Source organism: Oncorhynchus clarkii, chromosome 5 (genome assembly GCF_045791955.1).
Source record: "Oncorhynchus clarkii lewisi isolate Uvic-CL-2024 chromosome 5, UVic_Ocla_1.0, whole genome shotgun sequence".
NCBI lineage: Eukaryota > Metazoa > Chordata > Actinopteri > Salmoniformes > Salmonidae > Oncorhynchus > Oncorhynchus clarkii.
Genome location: NC_092151.1, coordinates 25,027,596 through 25,047,601, shown reverse-complemented (window position 1 = coordinate 25,047,601; position 20,006 = coordinate 25,027,596). Strand labels below are relative to the sequence as shown.

The window sequence follows — 20,006 nt, the reverse complement described above, 5'->3', positions numbered from 1 at the left end:
GCATATTTCCCATCTTTGGTATAATATATGTACTAAGTACCTGAGGTTTGTTGGAGTAGGGCACGTCCTCTGACTGGCCCCTCTGTAGAATCCTTTTTCTACTGCTGGACCGTTGGCCCTCCTGAGACAGTTGCTCTCCTGACTCTTTTATGGGACTTGTAGTGCTTGGTCTGAGGTTAAACACACACACACACACACACACACACACACACACACACACACACACACACACACACACACGATTACATTATTAGTCAACATGATGTGCTACGTCTACCTGCTTTACTACATGTGTACAGTATTTGAATGTTAATCCATTGATATTCATGACTGTATGTCTGCTAAGAAAACCCCATGGATGGGCACTCACACTGCTTCCCCATTGGTTAGAGAGGTGGTGGATGGCGTGGGCTCTGGCTGAGACTCTGGTTCAGGTTGGGAGGATGGCAGGGGATTGGTTCTGGCGACTGTTGTCTCCTCCTCCTGCATATGGGTCATGGGCATGGGGCGGAAGAAGGCTGGGCCCTTTTTATTCTGCAGGATACAGAGAGAGTAGAATGTAATATACAGTGCCTTGCGAAAGTATTCGGCCCCCTTGAACTTTGCGACCTTTTGCCACATTTCAGGCTTCAAACATAAAGATATAAAACTGTATTTTTTTGTGAAGAATCAACAACAAGTGGGACACAATTATGAAGTGGAACGACATTTATTGGATATTTCAAACTTTTTTAACAAATCAAAAACTGAAAAATTGGGCGTGCAAAATTATTCAGCCCCCTTAAGTTAATACTTTGTAGAGCCACCTTTTGCTGCGATTACAGCTGTAAGTCGCTTGGGGTATGTCTCTATCAGTTTTGCACATCGAGAGACTGACATTTTTTCCCATTCCTCCTTGCAAAACAGCTTGAGCTCAGTGAGGTTGGATGGAGAGCATTTGTGAACAGCAGTTTTCAGTTCTTTCCACAGATTCTCGATTGGATTCAGGTCTGGACTTTGACTTGGCCATTCTAACACCTGGATATGTTTATTTTTGAACCATTCCATTGTAGATTTTTCTTTATATTTTGGATCATTGTCTTGTTGGAAGACAAATCGCCGTCCCAGTCTCAGGTCTTTTGCAGACTCCATCAGGTTTTCTTCCAGAATGGTCCTGTATTTAGCTCCATCCATCTTCCCATCAATTTTAACCATCTTCCCTGTCCCTGCTGAAGAAAAGCAGGCCCAAACCATGATGCTGCCACCACCATGTTTGACAGTGGGGATGGTGTGTTCAGGGTGATGAGCTGTGTTGCTTTTACGCCAAACATAACGTTTTGCATTGTTGCCAAAAAGTTCAATTTTGGTTTCATCTGACCATAGCACCTTCTTCCACATGTTTGGTGTGTCTCCCAGGTGGCTTGTGGCAAACTTTAAACAACACTTTTTATGGATATCTTTAAGAAATGGCTTTCTTCTTGCCACTCTTTCATAAAGGCCAGATTTGTGCAATATACGACTGATTGTTGTCCTATGGACAGAGTCTCCCACCTCAGCTGTAGATCTCTGCAGTTCATCCAGAGTGATCATGGGCCTCTTGGCTGCATCTCTGATCAGTCTTCTCCTTGTATGAGCTGAAAGTTTAGAGTGACGGCCAGGTCTTGGTAGATTTGCAGTGGTCTGATACTCCTTCCATTTCAATATTATCGCTTGCACAGTGCTCCTTGGGATGTTTAAAGCTTGGGAAATCTTTTTGTATCCAAATCCGGCTTTAAACTTCTTCACAACAGTATCTCGGACCTGCCTGGTGTGTTCCTTGTTCTTCATGATGCTCTCTGCGCTTTAACGGACCTCTGAGACTATCACAGTGCAGGTGCATTTATACGGAGACTTGATTACACACAGGTGGATTGTATTTATCATCATTAGTCATTTAGGTCAACATTGGATCATTCAGAGATCCTCACTGAACTTCTGGAGAGAGTTTGCTGCACTGAAAGTAAAGGGGCTGAATAATTTTGCACGCCCAATTTTTCGGTTTTTGATTTGTTAAAAAAGTTTGAAATATCCAATAAATGTCGTTCCACTTCATGATTGTGTCCCACTTGTTGTTGATTCTTCACAAAAAAATACAGTTTTATATCTTTATGTTTGAAGCCTGAAATGTGGCAAAAGGTCGCAAAGTTCAAGGGGGCCGAATACTTTCGCAAGGCACTGTAGTGACGTTACGAATGCATTAAATTCCATCCCATTTCTAGTCCTTCATCAGTCACAGTAGTGACAAATTCAATGGATTTGGAGCCTAAAACTCGCTAATAATTTGGCCCCAAAAGAACACCATAGGACCCAATGCCTTTTCGTCTGTATGGGAAGATTTATCTCAGGAACATCCATGAGAGTCAGTCCCATGCATGAGTGCATTTTTGAGGCCCATAGATGTGGATAGAGGGCTCACTTGCTACAAAGCTTGTTTTAGCATGGGAAGCGCCATTGACAACTTTTACTATTTTGAAGAAGTTTGGATAGCCCTCAATGGCACTGCCCATGCTGGCAATTATGGCAAATATGAGCCGTCTATACAATCCTACCTTAATTGTCCCTGTGAAGTCCAGTCCCAGTTGCTGTTCCAGTCTCTTGGCCCGGTTCTGCTTGTAGTAGTCAAAGATCATGAGGGCAGCGTAGACCTTCCCCACTGTCAGCTCTCGGTTTACAACCGCAAAGGGGCAAAGAAGCTCATTGAACTCATCATCTGAAAGGAGAGAAGGAAGAATGTGAGAAGGAAGAAGGTGAGAAGGAAGAAGGTGAGAAGGAAGAAGGTGAGAAGGAAGAATGTGAGAAGGAAGGAGGAGAGAAGGAAGAATGTGAGAAGGAAGGAGGAGAGAAGGAAGAAGGTGAGAAGGAAGAAGGAGAAGTAAGAAGGTGAGAAGGAAGGAGGAGTGAAGGAATAAGGAGAGAAGGAAGGAGGAGATAAAGAAGAAGGAGAGAAGGAAGGAGGAGTGAAGGAATAAGGAGAGAAGGAAGGAGGAGATAAAGAAGAAGGAATGAAGGAAGGAGAGAGCAGTGGAGAAAAGTTGAAGCACTAGTTGTCTTCTCTCCACTACCAGTAGATGGCATCGGAGGAGACAGAATGAGGGCGAGTGTACTGTTGTGAAGCCGTGTGTGTGTGTGTGTGTGTGTGTGTGTGTGTGTGTGTGTGTGTGTGTGTAAACATAGCTCCCACATACAGAATAGACAACAAGCAGTCAAAAGAGAGAGTAGAAATTAGCAGAAAGTCTGGCAATTGAGGCAACACACTCCCTGGAGAGATGACTGGTCTTTGGTGAAGCTCAGTGCTCTGAAGATTATTTACTGTATTTTCTGTCTCTCTAAGTTCTTTCTTACTTCTTTCTCTCTATTGCTCTGCATTTCAGTTTCTCACTCACACCCTTTAACACAAACACACACACACACACACCACCAGCGTGGCTTACTTTTATATGGTGTGACCAGCAGGTCGATAGTCTTCGGAGGCAGGTTGGGCCAGACTCTGGAGATCTCTTTCCTCAGGTCAGCGTCACACAGACGCTGGGCCAGGACTCCTGTTGAGAAACAAAGGTAGGTCACATTACATACATCCTTACTCATTCATCAGCACCAGAAACTAATGTCCCACACATCCCCATCAAGGCCAATATGTATCAAGCACCTCAGAGTAGAGTGCTGATCTAGGATCAGGTCCATGTAAGTTCATACATTTTATCTAAAAGGCTTAACTGATCCGAAGTCAGCATTCCTACTGTTGATGCTTGATACATATGGCCCTAGACCGAGCAGTACGGGTTTATTAGGCCACCACCCTCTTCTTTGAATGATGACACAATATTATTGTGATTTCTGTAAGTAAACAAAACAGGTACTTTTTTTATATATATATCCTTTAAACATTTTCTTAACTTGATTTATGTTTTGTATTTATTCGTATTTGCCATATTCCCATTCTACTACTGTGGTTGGAGTGTGTTTTTGTGTAGAGCTGGTTAGGTTAAAGGTCACTTACCAGACGCCAGTTTGATCTCCAGAGCAGTGCGGATGAGCGCCATCAGAGTGGACGTGAAGTGCACCGTGTTGTCATCAGCAATGGGCATGTTCATCTTAACCAATCGCTAAGGAGAATAGAAACCATGGTGAGGGCCCATTAGAACACCCACGTTAGGATCAATAGCTCTTTAAAGAGGTTCTGTGTGCTGGCTGTAGAGTCTGAAACTGTCCTAATATGGACACCATACATGCTAAATTAATTGATATGTTTCACTTGAGAGCGAGTGTGGACTTCTAACAGCCAGTGGCTTCACTTAGTTTCAGTCCAGCACACAGAATCGCTTTCAAGGAACACAACAACACAAGACATCCCAGAGAGGAAAGAGAACATTCAGAGCAACACTCCATGCAAATAACGTGAGAGTGAGACTATGGGTCAATGTTTGAGATGGACATTGAGGGGGACATGCCCAACAAATCAATGCAATGTGTATTAGTACTCCTCAGAGAAATGCATGGTGAGTTCATCATCTTATGGACTCAGAGTCAAAAAATGACAAGTGACTGAAAAGTGACTTAATAGCAATTTAATAGAAACTATGAGTGGTGTGGATGAAGTGGAGTGTAGTTAGTCCTTTTCTGAATTCAGTAACCACAAAATGAGAGAACCAGTTGACATGTCAGCATGAATCCAAGGCAAGCCCTGGAGTAGTATGTTTTAGTGCTGCTATGAAAGGATGAATGAAGCCATGTCTGTGTTATGGGGCCACATTCCACCTAGCCTCCTTTCATTGTGAGTAGAGAGATAGGTTGCATCCCAAAAGGCACACTACTCCCTATATAGTGCACTACTTTTGACTAGGGCCCATAGGGCTCTGGGCAAAACGAGTACAATATATAGGGAATAGACTTCCAATTGAGACTCAGACATAGTGACATACATGCATGTAAAGCTTGCATCCCAAAAGGCACACTACTCCCTATATAGTGCACTACTTTTGACTAGGGACCATAGGGCTCTGGGCAAAACGAGTACAATATATAGGGAATAGACTTCCAATTGAGACTCAGACATAGTGACATACATGCATGTAGAGCTTGATGCAGGGCTAATGGGGAGGCAGAATGAGGATGCACACAAAAACATGCAGAGACTGGGAAGGACGGATCCTATTGTCTTCAAGCCAAGCGGAGGGGAATTGCAGATGAGACGTGTTTGTGTGTGTGTGCGCGTGCGCGTGCAAGCAAGCCACCCTTGAGCTCAAGAGAGCGTACTTCCATGCGGGAGCTGTTACAATACAGAAGGAGAAGAGGAGAGGGGGAAGAGGAGGAAGAGGTGTGCAGGGCCTGACATGTCATGTAGTGCCCACTAGAGAGACAGGAAAACCACAGACTTGTGAGACCATCACCCAAACATACAAATACTGTATATACACATATAGGTACACACATACTGTCAAAAACACATGAACGCACGCACACACACACACACACAAACAAAGTGGAGTTAGGTAGATGAGAGAAATCCCAATACGGAGAACAAGAAAGGTAATTTAGCAGGGATTGTGAAGCTCCGCTCAGATCCAGTTGAAAACAGAGGGGGACAGAGATACACAGGTACCTCTGTTCATTAGGGAGGGAGTTGAGTGAGATGCATTTTCCACAACAGCAAAGAAAGGGAGGAAGAATGAAAAAAAATAGATGAAAAAAAGCATTTTAAAAGGCTAGCCTCGCTCCAGTGTGCCATGTCTCCCTCTCATTTCTCCCTATCGATTAATCTCTCAAAAGCAGGAGTTACATTTGGAGAAGCCACACATGTCAGACCCAACTAGTCGCTTGGCAGATGCTTTTATCCAGGGTACGGCTAGGTCTGTTTTAACAATGATTCATCTAGACAGCTGTGTACATGCTGGAACCACTGACAGTGGCAAACACCTGAGTACTGAACAATTGTTACCTTGGTCCACAATACAAGCTCTCTAAATGCTGCCACACAACACAGAACAGCCCATAGAGTATGAGAATGGAGAAGACTAGAGGGGAAAGGTTGTGTTTTTAATTGTATTACTCTTCTATAGGACTAATTAAAGGGGAATTCCACCACTTTTTAACCTCGTATTCATTATCTCATTTTATGTGAAACGGCACATTTGTTATACAGTGAATTTTCAAAACCTGCAATGAGTTTCTAGCTAACTTCATGTTAATAGTGTGGCTTGTGTTCACTGTCAGTCTTAATTTCTTCTCAGGTGAACAGGTGAACAGATCGAAAAACTAGTTTCAAAACAAGTCTAAATGGCCAGACGGAAAAGTGAGCACAGTAAACACCAAACGCCGAGAGAGGGCAAAAGAGAACATCAAGAAGAGACAGAAAGAGCAACAACAAGGATACTACAAGAGCACAGCAGGAAGTGGCTGTGACAGACTGATAGAAGCCGGGAGAGATACAGGGCAGGTGGGAGTGAGTGACAGGGGTGAGAGGAAGACTGCTGGGGGAAGAGGAGGAGGGGGGGTCTACCTTGTAGGCGATTCTGGGCGGGCATTTCTTTCCCAAACCTAGTGGAGGGGACATGTGACGGAGCATCTCGTACATATCGAGGTAGGTCATACGGCCACTTCACAGGGGGAGAAGTCACAGGAGGAGATCACAGGGGTCAGAGAGAGGTTTGGAGGAATCCAGGTAAGGTAGGAGGAGGGGGCAGGGGGAGTTAGAAATTACCAAAAGAAGATGGTTAAACAGAAGAGAAAATGATAACAACAGAAATCTGTGTTATTTTAGATTTCCAGGGCAGTGGATTCCGGGGCGGGATGCCAACCCTGTCCTGCTTGAGACTGGGATGGATCACAGGGTTGGACAGGAAGAGGGTGGGGTGTTTTTGGGGAATTGAGATGGCAAAATCATGAGGTTGGATTGATCATGATGTGTATGTGTATGTGTATGTATGTGCAAGGTTGCAGCTTCACTGTTCAGATGTCTTCTGTTCCTGCATGCTCCGAGACATCAGCGGTAACCAAATTGAACAGTCTCCCGGGCCTACTCTGAGAAAACCATATAGGCCTACTGCATACTGCATTCAGTATGGTGAAAACAGAGATGATGAGGAAGCCTGGTCAGTATACTGTAATGAGGCTTACATTGTGGCATTGTTTTCCATTAGTTGCCATGGTTACCCACCAGCTGGTTAGTATGAGAGGTATGTGTGTGTGGGTGTGTGTGTGTGTGGTTGAATCTCTGGCACTAGGAGTCATTCACATTCATTCACTCTCCACTTCAACCTCATCCCTTCATGATTAAGGGGTGTGTGGGGTTGCAAACCTTGTAGGCCACCCTATTAGGACACTTCTTCCCTAAGCCGAGAGGAGGCGAGATAAAACGCAACAATTTGTACATATCCTGATAGCATATCCTTTCGCTGTAAAAGACAAGACAGGTTAGAGGAGGTTAGGACACAAACACAACCATTTCCAATGACTTAACATGTATATCCTCCATTGTGTGCAGTCATGGTCATTGAATAAAGCCCACCTGTAGATATGGTGCAGATATACACAGAGTATAGAAAACATGAACAACTCTTTCCATGACATACACTGACCAGGTGAATCCAGGGGGTGCAACTCAATATTAGGAAGGTGTTCCTAATGTTTGGTATACTCAGTGTATAAATAACAAGCTTGTTTATCTATAGTCATACTTGACTACAGGGTTACTGGGAGGTTATAAGTCTGTACCCCAAATGTAACCCTATAGCCTATAAAGTGAATAGAGTGGCATTGGGGACATTTAGGACTTCTCACCCTGCTGCATCTCAGCCTAACTTCCGATTTCTGCTCTTAAGAGTTCCAGTATTTCTCAATGGGTCTGATAAATACTTTGGAAAGCAGCTGAGATGTGTTGTGTGATTGAAATAGTTTCTTCTCCCTCCACAATGACAGAATGAGAGGAGCTTCAGGGTCGTCAGGAGAGCCTAGCGGATATCGAGCAGAGTTGAGCGGAGCGGAACCATGGATTTACATCAGTCTGCCTCTGAGGCCCTAGTTGGCACTCCAGGCGCCGGCTTAACGTCACTCAGCCCCACTAAAACGGGATCCCTCCCTGTCCGTCAATCGTTGTCAAACGTCACAGAGTCATCCCACTGGAACTTAGAGCCATCTTTGATTTGTCACCGACTATTTGCTATACCCTTCACTATGACACTTCATGTCCCTCCCTTCACCTCTTCACCCCTAAAACTGACGCTGTCTTGACTCAAGGGAAAAAAAGAATCACCTGGAGGAGGATTAAAGACACCTACCAGGCAGCAGGGTCGTACTCGGCCCAAACACGGATGAATTCGTCCAGGTGGTGAGGCCCCAGGATAGAGGCGTCTCTGGTCAGGTACTCAAAGTTGTCCATGATGACCGCCACAAACAGATTGAGCATCTGGAGGAAGGGAGAGGGAGGTGGATAGGTGAATGGTCCTTTCTTGCTGATCATCGGTCAATCATTGGACATTGGTCATCCTAATTGGTCATTCATTTGTGATGGACCATACTGACCAGAAAGGAGCAGAGGAAGATGAAGGAGACAAAGTAGAAATAAGCAAAGTCACTGCCGCACTCCTTCCCTCCGGACCCTGACAGCTTATCACACGGACGGTTACTCAGACACGACAGCATGATCTCATGCCACGCCTCACCTGTTGCACTCCTGCAAAGGGACACACACACACACACATATTGTAGATACACACATATACACAAACAAACACATGCAATGTAAGCACTGTATATCCATCATTGGACACTGTATATCTACCACAAACACCACCATGAGCATAAGGAAAAATGTGGTTATTGTATTACATTATACTGCAATAGCAATAATAGAAAGATATGGGAAAAAAGGCCTAAAATGGAGAATGTGGAGACATGGCCACCTGAACAGAAGCATCAGAGCCTGGAAGAAGGTCTGGAAGTTGTTGTGGTGATTGATGGCTGATTCCTCATTCAGCTCAATGTTTCCAAACACCTGAAGGAATCAGAAATGGCCAGCATGGCAGTTAGAGGGATTCCCTGTATGTTATCTATAGGTATGTCCTATACAGGGAACTATACAGGGAACCCCATTCCCTGTATAGTACACTACTTTTGACCAGAGTCCTATGGGTTCTGGTCAAAAGTAGTGCACTATGTAGGGAATAGGGTGCCATTTGAGACACACCTGTGCAAGTTAGAAATAGGGAAGTGAGGGCTGAAGAATTGGTCTGAGTTTTTTACTGTGTAATGTAGTGTTGGGTTTTCACCAGACATAACATAACTGTAGCCATGTCATCCAAAAAGTCAACTTATGTTGGCCAAAAAGCACCTGGATGATCGTCAAGACTCCTGGAAGAATGTTGGACAGATGAGTCAGAAGTGGAACCTTTAGGACAACATGGGTCCCATTATGTCTGAGGAAAACCCAACACTTCATTCCACAGCAAGAATCTCATACCAATGGTCAAGAATGATGGTGGTATTGTGATGGCTTGGGATGCTTTGGTGCCTCAGGAACAGGACAACTTGCTATCATTGAAGGAACCATTAATTCTACTCTGTATCAGAGAATTCTAAAGGAAAATGTCAGGTCCAACCGTCTGTGAGCTGAAGCGCTACTGGGTCATGCAGCAAGACAATGATACAAAACACACAAGCAAGTCTACATCAGAATGGCTGAAAATAAACATATTTGAAGTTTTTGAATGGCCTAGTCAAAGCCCAGACCTAAACCCCATTGAGATGTTGTGGCAGGACCTGAAACCCACCAATGTCACGGAGTTAATGTAGTTCTGCATGGAAGAGTGGGACAATATTCCTCCACAGCAATGTGAGCAACTACACACAGCAATGTGAGCAACTACACACAGCAATGTGAGCAACTACAACTACAGGAAGCATTTGGTTGCAGTCATTGCAGCTAAAGGTGGCACAACCAATTATTGAGTGTAAGGGGGCAATTACTTTTTCACACAGATGCTTTGGGTGTTGCGTACCTTTGTTTATAAAATAAATTAATTAATTATCAACATTTTGTATTATTTGTTCACTCAGGTTCCCTTTATCTAATATTTGGTTTTGGTTGAAGATCTATTAACATTAAGAGTAAAAAATATGCAAAAATAGAGTCAAACGTTTGGACACACCTACTCATTCATAATCTGAAACACAACCAAAACAAACAGCAAATGCATCCAACAAAAAGTCACAAGCTTGATGTAGTATTGTGTGCTATGAAAATGGGACCAAATACTTAACATTTTACTACTTTAATACACATACAGTTGAAGCCGGAAGTTTACATACACCTTAACCAAAATCATTTAAACTCAGTTTTTCACAATCCCTGACATTTAATCCTAGTAAAAATTCCCGGTTTTAGGTCAGTCAGGATCACCACTATATTTTAAGAATGTGAAATGTCAGAATAATAGTAGAGAGAAAGATTTATTCCAGCTTTTATTTATTTCATCACATTCAGAAGTTTACATACACTCAATTAGTATTTGGTATAATTGCCTTAAAATTGTTGGACTTCGGGTAGCCTTCCACTGTCAGAACTTGTGTTATTTCTTTGTTTTAGTTGGTCAAGACGTGAGTTGGGTGGGTATTCTATGTTTTGTGTTTCTAGGTTGGGTTTCTTGTTTGGCCTGATATGGTTCTCAATCAGAGGCAGGTGTTAGTCATTGTCTCTGATTGGGAACCATATTTAGGTAGCCTGTTTTCTGTTGGGGTTTGTGGGTGGTTGTTTTCAGTCTTTGTGTGTCTGCACCAGATAGAACTGTTTCGGTTGTCACTTTGTTGTTTTGTGTTTTTGAAGTGTTCAGTTTTCCATTAAAAAGATGAACACTAACCACGCTGCGCTTTGGTACTCTCTATCTCCAGACGATAACCGTTACAGAACCACCAACCAAAAAAGGACCAAGCAGCATGGTAACAGGCAGCGGCAGCAGGAGCAGCGCAAGGAGGAGGAATGGACATGGGAGGACGAGTTGGACGGCAAAGGACCCTGGGCAAAGCCAGGGGAATATCGCCGCCCCAAAGCAGAGCTTGAGGCAGCAAAAGCAGAGAGGCGGCATTATGAGGAGCTAGCACGGCAGAGCGGCTGGAAGACCGAGAGGCAGCCCCAAAAATGTATTGTGGGGGAGGCACACGGGGGTGGTGGCAAGTTCAGGTAGGAGACCTGCGCCAACTTCACGTACTTACCGTAAGGAGCCGGGGATGGAATCAGAGCAGTCGGCGAAGTTGAGGTGTGAGTCCGAGAATGTTGAGGAGTTATTGGACAAATTGGAGGAGAGTGAATGGAGGGGAGATTATGAGACATTCGACAAGTTGTTGATAAAATTGGAGGAGAGTGAAGAGAGAGCGCTGTTGGTTTGGCATAGTATGCACGGCATTCACCCTGAGCAGCGTGTTAGCTGTCTGATGCCACGTGTCAGTTCCTAGTACTCATCCCGAAACGTGTTAAAGTTCCGGAACAATTGATGCCGGCTATACACACCAGGTCTCCAGAGTACCTTCACAACCCGGGGTGTTCTGTTCCTGCTCCCCGCACTTGCCCAGACGTGCTTGTTCCCAGTCCGGTACCACCAGTTCCGGCACCACGCACCAGGCATACTGTGCTCCTCCAGGGTCTAGTATGCCCTGTTCCTTCTCCCCGCACTCGCCCTGAGGTGCGTGTTCCCAGCCCGGTACCACCAGTACCGGCACCACGCACCAGGCCTACTGTGCGCCTCCAGGGTCCAGTATGCCCTGTTCCTTCTCCCCGCACTCGCCCTGAGGTGCGTGTCTCCAGCCCGGTACCACCAGTACCGGCACCACGCACCAGGACACCAGTGCACCTCCAGGGTCCAGTGTTCCTGCTCCACGCACTTGCCCTGAGGTGCGTGTCCCCAGCCCGGTACCACCAGTGCTGGCACCACGCACCAGGCCTACAGTGCGCCTCGTCTGTCCAGAGCCGCCAGAGTCTCCCGTCTGTCCTGAACCGCCAGAGTCTCCCGTCTGTCCTGAGCCGCCAGAGTCTCGTCTGTCCTGAGCCGCCAGAGCCGCCAGTCTGTCCTGAGCCGCCAGAGCCGCCAGTCTGTCCTGAGCCGCCAGAGCCGCCAGTCTGTCCTGAGCCGCCAGAGCCGCCAGTCTGTCCTGAGCCGCCAGAGCCGCCAGTCTGTCCTGAGCCGCCAGAGCCGCTAGTCTGTACTGAGCCACCAAAGCAGCCAGTCTGTCCTGAGCCGCCAGAGCCGCCAGTCTGTCCTGAGCCGCCAGTCAGCCAGGAGCCGCCAGAGCCGACAGTCAGCCAGGAGCCGCCAGAGCCGCCAGTCAGCCAGGAGCCTCCAGAGCCGCCAGTCAGCCAGGAGCCTCCAGAGCCGCCAGTCAGCCAGGAGCTTCCAGAGTCGCCAGCCAGCCAGGAGCTTCCAGAGTCGCCAGCCAGCCAGGAGCTTCCAGAGCTGCCAGTCAGCCAGGAGCTGCCAGAGCCGTCAGCCAGGGCCTGCCAGAGCAGTCAGTCAGCCAGGAGCTGCCAGATGCCAGAATTGCTTTTCAGTCCGGAGCGGTCCTTCAGTCCGGAGTTGCCCTCAGTCCGGAGCTGCCCCTCAGTCAGGAGCTGCCCCTCAGTCAGGAGCTGCCCCTCAGTCCGGAGCTGCCCCTCAGTCCGGAGCTGCCCCTCAGTCCGGAGCTGCCACCGCGGACAGATGCCCACCCAGACCCTCCCCTATAGGTTCAGGTGTTGCGGCCTCCTTGCTCGCACACACTTTTTCAGTTCTGACCACAAATTTTCTATGGGATTGAGGTCAGGGCTTTGTGATGGCCACTCCAATACCTTGACTTTGTTGTCCTTAAACCATTTTGCCACAACTATGGAAGTATGTTTGGGGTCATTGTCCATTTGGAAGACCCATTTGCGCCCAAGATTTAACTTCCTGACTGACGTCTTGAGATGTTTTCCACCTCATGATGCCATCTATTTTGTAAAGTGCACCAGTCCCTCCTGCAGTCCCTCCTACCAAAATACGTTAATCTCTAGGAGACAGAACGCATCTCCTTCCTGAGTGGTATAACGGTTGTGTGGTCCCATGGTGTTTATTCTTGCGTACTATTGTTTGTACAGATGAGCGTGGTACCTTCAGGCATTTGGAAATTGCTCCCAAGAATGAACCAGACTTGTGGAGGTCTATAATTATTTTTCTGAGGTCTTGGCTGATTTATTTGGATTTTCCCATGATGTCAAGCAAAGAGGCACTGAATTTGAAGGTAGGCCTTGAAATGCATCCACAGGTACACCTCCAATTGACTCAAATTATGTCAATTAGCCTATCAGAAGCTTCTAAATCCCTGATTTTCTGGAATTTTCCAAGTTGTTTAAAGGCACAGTTAACTTAGTGTATGTAACCTTCTGACCCACTGGAATTGTGATACAGTGAATTAGATGTGAAATATTCTGTCTGTAAACAATTCTTGGAAAATTACTTGTGTCATGCACAAAGTAGATGTCCTATCCGACTTGCCAAAACTATAGTTTGTTATTAACAAGAAATGTGTGGAGTGGTTGAAAAACAAGTTTTAATGACTCCAACCTAAGTGTATGTAAACTTCCGACTTCAACTGTAAGTAAATTTGTCCCAATACTTTTGGTCCCGAAAATGGGGGACTTTATACAAAATGTACTGTAATTTCTAAACGGTTCACCCGATATGGATGAAAATACCCTCAAATTAAAGCTGACAGTCTGCTCCACATCCAAACTGCTGGAGTACAGAGCTAAAACAAAAATAATTCACTGTCCTAATACTTTTGGAGTTCACTGTAGCTATCTAAAAATATTTATAATCTAATAACAATAGAATTGAATGACATGGTGAGACCCTGTATTCTGCCCAAGTTCACACGTATAGGGTACATCCAAATGGCACACAAATGTTGATATTCCCTATATAGTGCACTACTTTTGACAAAGGCACTATATGGGGATAGCGTGCCATTTGGGACACACAGATAGTCCTGATGATAACAAAGAGCCAGATAAGCTTCTTTTGGCTCCCTGTTTAATTGGAATATGAAGTTTGTCACTCATGGTGGGGTGTCCTGATCCACCCCTCCCTCTGGGTGCCCTTTTGTCATTATACAGCATCTCATTATACAGCATCGATGATTAAATGAGGGCTCTTTTACGAGAAGACACAATTACCATTGATTTATAATGCCATGCTAATCTAGTGGATGGCAAGCACCTCCATTGTGCATACAATTGATCAGATTTGCTGCCACATAGGCTTCCTTTTAAATGAGCAATCAACTTTAAAGATTGGAACCATCTGTTTAACCATCTCCCATAGAGGATAAGCTGTTGCATTCTCTTTATGATATATAACATAGTATAGCATAGTTATTGTCACTGGACGTGTGTGTGGTATGACTCACCTGCATGCCGATGATGGCGTAGATGAAGAAGAGCATAGCGATGAGGAGGCAGACGTAAGGTAGGGCCTGGAAGTAGAAAATACACACACGCACCGAGAAGTTAACAGCACAGTAAGGTTTAATAGTCTTATTTATGGAGCAGAGCAGCCAAGTTGACCCGCGGGTTGATTTCCTTAATCACATATATCCCAGACAAGGGAAGGGTACACATTAATCAGAAATAATGAGCTACCTTTTAACATTCTGCAGCAACTATCCATTTTCATTGAGGCTTAAAAGCTCTCACCACCCCACATTTAACCTGCTATCAAATTAACTATTCTTGGCAATGTCCTTGTTCTCTCTACGACGAAAGCTCCACAGAACAAACCACTTCTCTAAGACTCCAAATAAACATCAATATCACTTCAAATGCCATTAAAGGGATACTTTGGGATTTTGGCTTGCGTTAGCACAATGACTGGAAGCCTATGGGTGCTAGCAGATACCTGTAGACTTTCAGTCATTGTGCTAATGCTAGTTAGCATTGGCTCCCGAAACTACCTCTAACTTCCTTCATACTGGACACAGACACATTTAATTGGTATCTACGAGTTCATCTGATGAAGTAGATATAGGGCCTCATTGCCAAAATCTCTAAGTATCCCTTTAAGTATACAAAAAGAAAGATGTCCTCATTTTATTTCCTTATCTCCCCTTACAGTTCAATCTATATGCTTACAGTTATTACAAAATAATGAATCAGCCTGCATTCATTAAATTCACTACTGATCAGATGAATACCATGTAACTCTCAAATCAAGAGTCCATGTTGAGTAGGCAGGGGTCAAACCTCAGGGTCAAGGGTCAGAGGTGAGGTGTCAGTGAATCACCTTGAAGGACTGGACAAAGGTCCATAGTAGGATGCGAATGGTGTAGCCCTGCCTCAGCAGCTTGATGAGCCTGGCCGCCCTGAACAGCCTCAAGAAACTCAGATTGATCAGCTTGTCCTGCAGGAGGAGACACACTGGAATTCAAACAACTGTTCTTGAATCAGATTTGGGTTACACTCAGAATGGTTTAGGTTAACAAGGGGGCTCAGTGAAGCAATGGTACCATTTCAGTGAAGAGTATCTACCTATCCATTTATGTATGATTTAGACTGGCCGCCAAGGGAATGGTCAAAAGCAACGGGAACAAGACACTTACCGTCTAGAGAGGGTCCATATTGTCACAGAGGGAGCACAGGCAGCAGCAAAGAAATAGCAGAAGATGGAAACACAATGAGAGAAAGATAGAAAACCAGAGAGAGAGAGTAGAAAAAGACTGTCACGGGGGGGGAGAGAAATCCCACACAAAGGGAAATTTCGTCCACAGAGAGAGTTAAATAGTAAACAGACTACTCCAATCGACTTCAGTGGTCCTGTGCTGCAATCTGCACAGAGGCTTTTCCTGATCCCTCTTTCAAACTCCGCCTCCCACTCCGGTCTGTCCCCCAGCTCCATACTAATCTATCCAGAAGGAGAGAGAGCTCTCAGTCATCCCCAGCAGCTCTCTAAAGCAGAAGGATATGCTGGTGGCTTCTTCTGATTACCTCACCAACAGTAATGTAACTTGGTTTAACCTCATGAAAACATCCTCATTCAAGGAGTAAATGTAGTATGTGTGAAGACATACAGGCACGACTGCATATAGGAGAATCGCTATGTGCCGATGCATTTTGTAAATTGCCATATAAAGTCAGCAAAAAAAGAAACGTCCCTTTTTCAGGACCCTGTCTTTCAAAGATAATTAGTAAAAATCCAAATAACTTCACAGATCTTCATTGTAAAGGGTTTAAACACTGTTTCCCATGCATGTTCAATGAACCATAAACAATTAATGAACATGCACCTGTGGAAAGGTCGTTAAGACACTAACAGCTTACAGACGGTAGGCAATTAAGTTCACAGTTATGAAAACTTAGGAAACTAAAGAGGCCTTTCTACTGACTCTGAAAAACACCAAAAGAAAGATGCCCAGGGTCCCTGCTCATCTGTGTGAACGTGCCTTTGGCATGCTGCTTGGAGGCATGAGGACTGCTAATGTTGCCAGGGCAATAAATTGCAATGTCCGTACTGTGAGACGCCTAAGACAGCACTACAGGGAGACAGGACGGGCGGCTGATCGTCCTCGCAGTGGCAGACCACGTGTAACAACACCTGCACAGGATCGGTATATCCGAACATCACACCTGCGAGTCAGGTACAGGATGGCAACAACAACTGCCCGAGTTACACCAGGAACCACCACAATCCCTCCATCAGTGCTCAGACTGTCCGCAATAGGCTGAGAGGCTGGACTGAGGGCTTGTAGACCTGTTGTAAGGCAGGTCCTCACCAGACATCACCGGCAACAACGTCGCCTATGGGCACAAACCCACCATCACTGGACCAGACAGGACTGGAAAAAAGTGCTCTTCACTGACGAGTCGCGGTTTTGTCTCACCAGTGGTGATCGCCGTATTCACGTTTATCGTCCAAGGAATAAGCGTTACACCGAGGCCTGTACTCTGGAGAGGGATCGATTTGGAGGTGGAGGGTCCGTCATGGTCTGGGTTGGTGTGTCACAGCATCATCGGACTGAGCTTGTTGTCATTGCAGGCAATCTCAACGCTGTGCGTTACAGAGAAGACATCCTCCTCCCTCATGTAGTACCCTTCCTTTAGGCTCATCCTGACATGACCCTTCAGCATGATAATGCCACCAGCCATACTGCTCGTTCTGTGCATGGTTTCCTGCAAGACAGGAATGTCAGTGTTCTGCCATGGCCAGCGAAGAGCCCGGATCTCAATCCCATTGAGCAAGTCTGGGACCTGTTGGATTAGAGGGTGAGGGCTAGGGCCATTCCCCCCAGGTGCCTTAGTGGAAGAGTGGGGTAACATCTCAGAGCAAGAACTGGCAAATCTGGTGCAGTCCATGAGGAGGAGATGCACTGCAGTACTTAATGCAGCTGGTGGCCACACCAGATACTGACTGTTACTTTTGATTTTGACCCCCCCTTTGTTCAGTTTCTGTTAGTCACATGTCTGTGGAACTTGTTCAGTTTATGTCTCAGTTGTTGAATCTTGTTGTGTTCATACACATATTTACACATGTTAAGTTTGCTGAAAATAAATGCAGTTAACAGTGAGAGGACATTTCTTTTTTTTATTTGCCATAAAATAAGTTGTATGGGCACACTGTACTGAAGCAGCACTTACCTTAATCTCTGTGACCAAGATGTCTGTGATACTCCCCAATACTGTCACAAAGTCAAACACGTTCCAAGCTGCCTTCAAGTAATTCTGCAACAGAGAAAGAGAGAGGAAGAAAAAGAGAGAAATAGAGGGAGAGCGGGTGAGAGAGGGGGAGGGAGAGGGATAGAGGTTTTATTGTGATTGGTACCAAACCCTTGCACTTTAAATGCTTTCCTCAGGCCACACTCTACAGAGCATGTCTTCTAAGCTCCTCAAATGAGGCAGCTTTTAATGAGTTGCTTTGAGTTTCATTCAAAGGCCATCCAATATATAGCCTACAGAGTGTCACTCACTCCCAGACACACACACACACTCAGAGACTCTAAACAGCGGAATAGACCTAAGACAGACAGGTGAATCTGTCAGGTGGCATGGCAGTGAGCATACTCTCCTCCTGGGGAGCATAGCAATTTAAAACTACATAGGCGCCCAGAGAGAGAGCGAGTGCGAGAGAGAGCGAGAGGCCCATCCATCTGGGCTAAGTGCTGAACAGGTGGAGGTAATTGGCGTGTGAAAAAAGCCATTTGACAAATGAGCCTGGGGATGAACTGTGAATGAATCTGGAGATGAAGAGCCGCGCAGAGGGGCCAGGTGGCCCGGCGCTGCCTGGGAGATGTATTCCTCCCTCCATCCCTCAATCCCACTGCTTTACCTTCCCACCCTCATCCCCTCAACTTAAGCTGTTGTATCATCCCCAACACACACCTCGCCTCCCCGGTGGCTCTTGCTGAAGGCTTGTCATCCTACCCTCATCCAAACTACCCCTGGACATCCATTAACCTTCCAATGTTTTCACAAAGGCTCTTTATCAGTCTCTGTCCTGATATCCCACTTTCTCTATCTCTGCCTCAGTTTCTCTGTCTCTCTTCCCCACCCTGGTACACAGTCATCTACAGTTGAAGTCGGAAGTTTACATACACATTAGCCAAATACATTTAAACTCAGTTTTTAGCAATTTCTAACATTTAATCAGAGAAAAAAATTCCCTGTCTTAGGTCAGTTAGGATCACCACTTTATTTTAAGAATGTGAAATGCCAGAATAATAGTAGAGAGAAGGATTGATTTCAACTTTTATTTCTTTCATCACATTTCCAATGGGTCAGAAGTTTACATACACTCAATTACTATTTGTTAGCATTGGCATTAAATTGTTTAACTTGGGTCAAACAATTCAGGTAGCCTTCCTCAAGCTTCCCACAATAAGTTGGGAGTATTTTGGCCCATTCCTCCTGACAGAGCTGGTGGAACTGAGTCAGGTTAGTAGGCCTCCTTGCTCGCATATGCTTTTTCAGTTCCTCTCACAAATTTTCTATAGGATTGAGATCAAGGCTTTGTGATGGCCACTCCAATACCTTGTCTTTGTTGTCCTTAAGCCATTTTGCCACAACTTTAGAAGTATGCTTGTGGTCATTGTCCATTTGGAAGAGCCATTTGCAAACAAGCTTTAACTTCCTGACTGACGTCTTGAGATGTTGCTTCAATATGTCCACATAATTTTCCTCCCTCAAGATGCCATCTATTTTGTGAAGTGCACCAGTACCTCCTGCAGCAACGCACCCACACAACATGATGCTGCCACCCCCGTGCTAGACGGTTGGGTTGGTTTTTTTCTTCGACTTGCAAGCCTCCCCCTTTTTCCTCCAAACATAACGATGGTCAATATGGCCAAACAGTTATATTTTTTTTCATCAGACCAGAGGACATTTCTCCAAAAGGTACGGTCTTTGTCCCATGTGCAGATGCAAACCGTAGTCTGGATTTTTTGGGGTTTTTGGAGCCGTGGCTTTTATTATTTAAAAAAAATCTTTATTTAACTAGGCAAGTCAGTTAAGAACAAATTCTTATTTTCAATGACGGCCTAGGAACAGTGGCTGGGAACAACTGCCTGTTCAGGGGCAGAACGACAGATTTGTACCATGTCAGCGCGGGGATTTGAACTTGCAACCTTCCGGTTACTAGTCCAACGCTCTAACCACTAGGCTACCCTTCCTTGATGAGCGGCCTTTCAGGTTGTCGATATAGGACTCGTTTTACTGTGGATATAGATACATTTGTACCCGTTTCCTCCAGCATCTTCACAAGGTCCTTTGCTGTTGTTCTGGGATTGATTTAACACTTTTCGCACCAACGTACATTCATCTCTAGGAGACAGAACGCGTCTCCTTCCTGAGCAGTATGACGGCTGCGTCGTCCCATGGTGTTTATACTTGCGTACTATTGTTTGTACATATGAGCGTGGTACCTTCAGGTGTTTGGAAATTGCTCCCAAGGATGAACCAGACTTGTGGAGGTCTTCAATTATTTTCTGAGGTCTTGGCTGATTTC

The 20,006-nt window shown here is 45.3% G+C and overlaps 1 protein-coding gene across 1 annotated transcript in view; it reads right to left on the bottom strand.

Annotated features, from left to right (window-relative positions):
• LOC139408568 (voltage-dependent N-type calcium channel subunit alpha-1B-like) overlaps positions 1 to 20,006 on the bottom strand; it is a 228,510-nt gene that overhangs the window by 13,595 nt on the left and 194,909 nt on the right. The window contains exons 36-47 of the mRNA XM_071152620.1: positions 17,639 to 17,728; positions 15,297 to 15,413; positions 14,425 to 14,490; positions 8,916 to 9,007; positions 8,536 to 8,686; positions 8,292 to 8,419; positions 6,515 to 6,611; positions 4,016 to 4,121; positions 3,450 to 3,557; positions 2,568 to 2,728; positions 371 to 534; positions 41 to 170 (exon numbers count right to left, since the gene is read on the bottom strand). Coding sequence (XP_071008721.1) covers positions 41 to 170; positions 371 to 534; positions 2,568 to 2,728; positions 3,450 to 3,557; positions 4,016 to 4,121; positions 6,515 to 6,611; positions 8,292 to 8,419; positions 8,536 to 8,686; positions 8,916 to 9,007; positions 14,425 to 14,490; positions 15,297 to 15,413; positions 17,639 to 17,728 — 1,410 coding nt within the window. The remainder of the gene's footprint in view (positions 1 to 40; positions 171 to 370; positions 535 to 2,567; positions 2,729 to 3,449; positions 3,558 to 4,015; positions 4,122 to 6,514; positions 6,612 to 8,291; positions 8,420 to 8,535; positions 8,687 to 8,915; positions 9,008 to 14,424; positions 14,491 to 15,296; positions 15,414 to 17,638; positions 17,729 to 20,006) is intronic.